The following is a 4391-nucleotide window of genomic DNA, read 5'->3' on the forward strand; positions in this document are numbered from 1 at the left end:
CCGGACGGGCGGCGGCGGCACCGGCGCGCGGGGATGGAGCCGCTGCGGGTGCTCGAGCTGTTCAGCGGCCTGGGCGGCATGCACCAGGCGCTCAGAGGTACCGGCCGCCGCGAGGGGGGGCCAGCCCGGGTCACGCTGCAGCACTGCACGGCAGGGCGGGGAGCTCCGAGGCCCGCCCCCGTGAGCGGCCAGGGCGGCCTCCTGGCTTCCCCGAGCCTCAGCGATCCCAGCTGTAAAATGGGAGTGCTCTTCCCCGGCCCCCTCAGGCGGCAGGTGCGCTCCTGTGTCGCGCGCCACGTGGGAGCCCTGCCCCGTGGGGGCTTTGGACCCTGTAGGGCAGCCGCCGCGCCAGCCCCCTTCGCTCCCGCTTCAGTGTCACGCACGGCTCCGTGCACACGCGCACCTATACAGTATATTGTAAGCGCGCGCGCGCGCGTCTGTGTGTGTGTTGGGGAGTGTGTTTGTATGTGCTCTGTGTGTGTGTGTGGATGTGTGTGCATGCACGCGTGTGTGTGTAGTTATCAGGTATCCGGGTTGTAGCTGTATTGGTCTACAGGAAAAGGCAATCGAGACTTGTGGTGGAGGTGATGTCTTCTATATGACCAACAAGATTTTTGCAAAAAACATGATTTTAATTGCAAGCTTTCGGCCACAAACCCCCTTCATCAGGCACTGGAGAAAAGAGTGTAAAAATCCTCCTGGGTAGAAATGAAGGTTCATATTTTATAGGATTTCACAGAGGAGTCAGGGATGGAAAACTCCCCTGGGCAGGCAATTCATAGCTGCTATGAAGCCCCTCACCTCCTGTGAGGATCTGTGATGGTGCGGATTACCTTGAAACAAAGGCAGGGGCAGGATCTCAGGTTTCAGCTGGTCACAGTTGCTTCCTGCTTTTATTTATTTCTATATAATCCCAATTTACAAGGGGGGTATATAGCCATATATATTTTTGTAAATTGGGATTAATTATAAGGGCCACATTGGTTTTAAGTCATGCTTTATAACCTCCGTGCACACGTGAGAGGGGTGTTACACTCACTCTGCCCGCCAGGCGGTATCCGGACCTTGGAGGTCACCTGATCTGGGGCCTGATAGTGGCAGTTGCAGGGGCTCTCAGCCATCGCTTACCCCTGGCTACCCACACATCACAAATGGGGCTCTGTGCCTTAGATTTCAGTGGCAGGCCCCTCTGCCAGGCCCACACAACATGGCTCTGTGGGCCATAAGTTTGACACCCCTGTGTTAGAGTAACAAACAAGCAAGATACCTAAATATGTAAGCATGCAAAAAGAGGCAGTCATAACCAACTTGATTTCCTTCTATGATACAGTGACAGGCTCTGTGGATGTGGTGGTGGGGTGGGGCGAAGCAGTGGATGTGATAAACTTTAGGAAGGCTTTGGCATTGTCACCCACAATAGTCTCATTAACAAGCTAAAGGAATACAAACTGGATGAATGTACTGTAAGAGGATACATAACACAACTAGCTAAATCATTGTGCTCAGCGAATAGTTGCCAATGGCTCAAATGTTTAATTGAGAGGAGGTATCAAGTGGTGTTCCCCAGGGGTCTGTCCTGAGTTCAGTATTGTTTAACATTTTCATTAATTATTTGGAGGATGGGATTGAGTGCACACTTAGGAAAATTGTTGATGACATTAAGTTGGAAGGAGTTGGAGACACTCTGGAGGTAGGGCTAGGATCCAGAATGACCTGGAGAAATGGTCCACAGTCAATCTGATGAAATTAAACAAAGGCAAGTTCAAAGTCCTGCACTTGGGGCAGAGTAATGCATGCATAGATACAGATTGAGGAATGGGTGGCTGTAGAGAAAGACCTGGGAGTTGCAGTGGACCCTAAATTGTGTATGAGCCAACGTTGTTTTCTTGTTGAAGAAAAGGCCAATGGCATCCTGGGTTGCAAGTCAAGGGAAGTGATTCTTTTGCTTTGTTCTGCACTGGTGAGGCCTCATGTCGAGTATTATGTCCAGTTTTGGGCCCTGTGCTTCAAGAAAGATGTGGACTAGTTGGATAGAGTCCAGCAGGGAGTAACAAAAATGATTAGAGGCCTGGACAGTATGATTTATCAAGGAAGGCTGAAAGAACTAGGATTATTTAGTCAGGAGAAGGTAAGAGTCAGGAGGCATTTGATTATATTCTTCAAATATCTGGAAGGCAATTGTAAAAAGAATAAAGGTAATACTTTTCTTTTTGGCTATAGAAAACAGGACAAGGGGCAATGGCCTCAAACTACTTCAGAGGAAACTTAAATTGGAGATTAGGAGGAACTTTCTGAATATGAGGGTAGTCAAGCATTGGAACAGGCTACCTACAGGGGTTGTGAAATTTCTATCCCTGGAAATTTTCAAAAGCAGGTTAGACATACACTTGGCTGAGATGGTTTAGTGAGGGATGATCCTGCCTTGAGCAGGAGGCTGGACTAGATGACTTCATGAGGCCCCTTCCAGCTCTGCTTTCGTATAATCCTAAGGAAGAGGAATGATGAGTAAGCCTATATAACAGTTTTTAGGTTTTAGCCCCATACCAATTCTTCAATTTCTGGGAGAGAGTATGAACAAAACACATCTTTGATCACAATTATAGGGACTCTGAAGTCATTGACAAAATAAGAGTAATAGATGCTCTTTTCCCCCTATTTCTTTTTAAAATAGCCTTATTTCTAAAAGCAGTAGGGTCAATATTGTATTTTACTATCAATAAAGAGATTCTGTATAAGATATTTTTGCCCTGAAATTTGGTCTATGTCACTGTTTTCAGCTCAGCCATTTGTTACTGTTCGTATACGTGGCATAATTGCCACCAAATGTTATATGGATCTGTTCCTAATTTTATACTCATGTATTATACTAGACATGGTAAATGTCTTGGACCAGCCTCCAGTGACTAACTAACACCAGTGTGAGAGAAAGTTGGGGAGGTCCTACTGATATCCATTTGAAATATAATATACCACAGCATAAAGGCAACAACCTATGACAGCTGTTCATGCCTAAGATGTAACCTTTGGAAAATATCAGAATATTGCAAAGAAGTATGTAACAGGTTTACTGTTTTTTATCATACCGTATTGGATAAAGCTGGGCTTGAAAAGGCTGAGAGTATGTAACAAATGATTTTATTTATATTCTGGGCATTTTCAGTTTTCAGGGAGTTCCTGCTACTGTCATCGAAAAGGTTCAGTTTATTGCTAAAACTTTCTTTTATAGCATACAATCACAGCTAGAATTGCTGAACAGTTGCAGCAGTGCCATTGTGTGTTGTAATTTGCATTTCTGTTCTTTTGGGCTTACTTTTGAATGAAGAAATGACAATACTTATAAATAGTAAGGCTGAGGTTCTTTTGTAGCAGTTCCAGCCAGAACAGATGAAGAGGGCTCTGTATAGGATTCAAACCTCCCCTTTACTTTTTTGAATGACCCTGTGTAGCCTTGAAGAGTTAAATATCAATTGAAATTTACATATCGGATAGATAATACTATTTGCATGGAGTTGCCATTCCTTTTTTTAAATCTGGTTATTTCTTTTTATGGGAAGTGTGTGATAAGAAGTAGAAAATGCAGCCTCTAAGCACTGACATGCCTGATTTGCATAGTTCTTTTTAAACTATACTTCTAGGCTAAAGCCTTGTTAAGACTAAGAATTAGGGAATCTGAATAAAAGGGAATATAATTTACATTAAGTAAAGGGTTTTGTGGTTTGGGGATGTGCATAAAGTTGGTTTAGATTATCTGGATGTTTGTGAGTTCCAAGTTGTGGTAAATCAGTCAGTTGAGCACTTTTGTTACTGTTGTGCCCATTTTTATAAAATGAGTCTTCTTGTAACCATCTGGGTTTACTTCTTCTCATGAAGTTTATCCTTTTAAAGGCACAGAGTAAAAGCCAGTGAAGCTAACATGTTTACTTTTCATGAAAAAAGAAAATGTTCCTTTAAGTATGTTTTATGCAAAATAGCATAAATTGCATCCAACTAGAGGCTCCAGGTGCGGGGAAAACTGCAGCTGGGTGGCTCCTTCCCCAGCACACAGGGCTCCAGCTCCAGTGCTCTCAGGTGGCTGATCATCACGCCAGGCGGGCCAGGAGTTGGAGCCCCATGTGCTGGGGCAGGAGCTGCTGGGCTGCAGCTTCCCTCCCTCCCAGAGCAGAGCAGCAGGGGCAGGAGGAGGAGCAGCTGACCTGTACCTGGTTGGCTGCAGCAGCAACAGCAACAGCCTTGGCAGGAAGCTGTGTGCTAGAGTGGGTGCAGGCACAGTTTGTCCCGGGCAGGAACAAGCAGGGCTCAGCCCCATGCAGAGTGCCGTGGGGGCAGCCGTGGGCCATGTGGGGGGCAGAACACACCTGCACCACATTGCCCAGGGAAGTCCTGCTGTACAC

General features: G+C 45.9%; 1 protein-coding gene across 1 annotated transcript in view; it reads left to right on the forward strand.

Annotated features, from left to right (window-relative positions):
* The first annotated feature begins 6 nt into the window (after positions 1-6).
* TRDMT1 (tRNA aspartic acid methyltransferase 1) overlaps positions 7-4391 on the forward strand; it is a 52737-nt gene continuing 48352 nt past the window's right edge. Inside the window, exon 1 of the mRNA XM_019508343.1 lies at positions 7-97. Within this exon, the coding sequence (XP_019363888.1) occupies positions 34-97 (64 nt within the window). The 5' untranslated portion in view covers positions 7-33. The remainder of the gene's footprint in view (positions 98-4391) is intronic.

The sequence above is a fragment of the Gavialis gangeticus genome, unplaced genomic scaffold, assembly GCF_001723915.1.
Source record: "Gavialis gangeticus isolate Ggan-Ray unplaced genomic scaffold, GavGan_comp1, whole genome shotgun sequence".
Lineage (NCBI taxonomy): Eukaryota > Metazoa > Chordata > Crocodylia > Gavialidae > Gavialis > Gavialis gangeticus.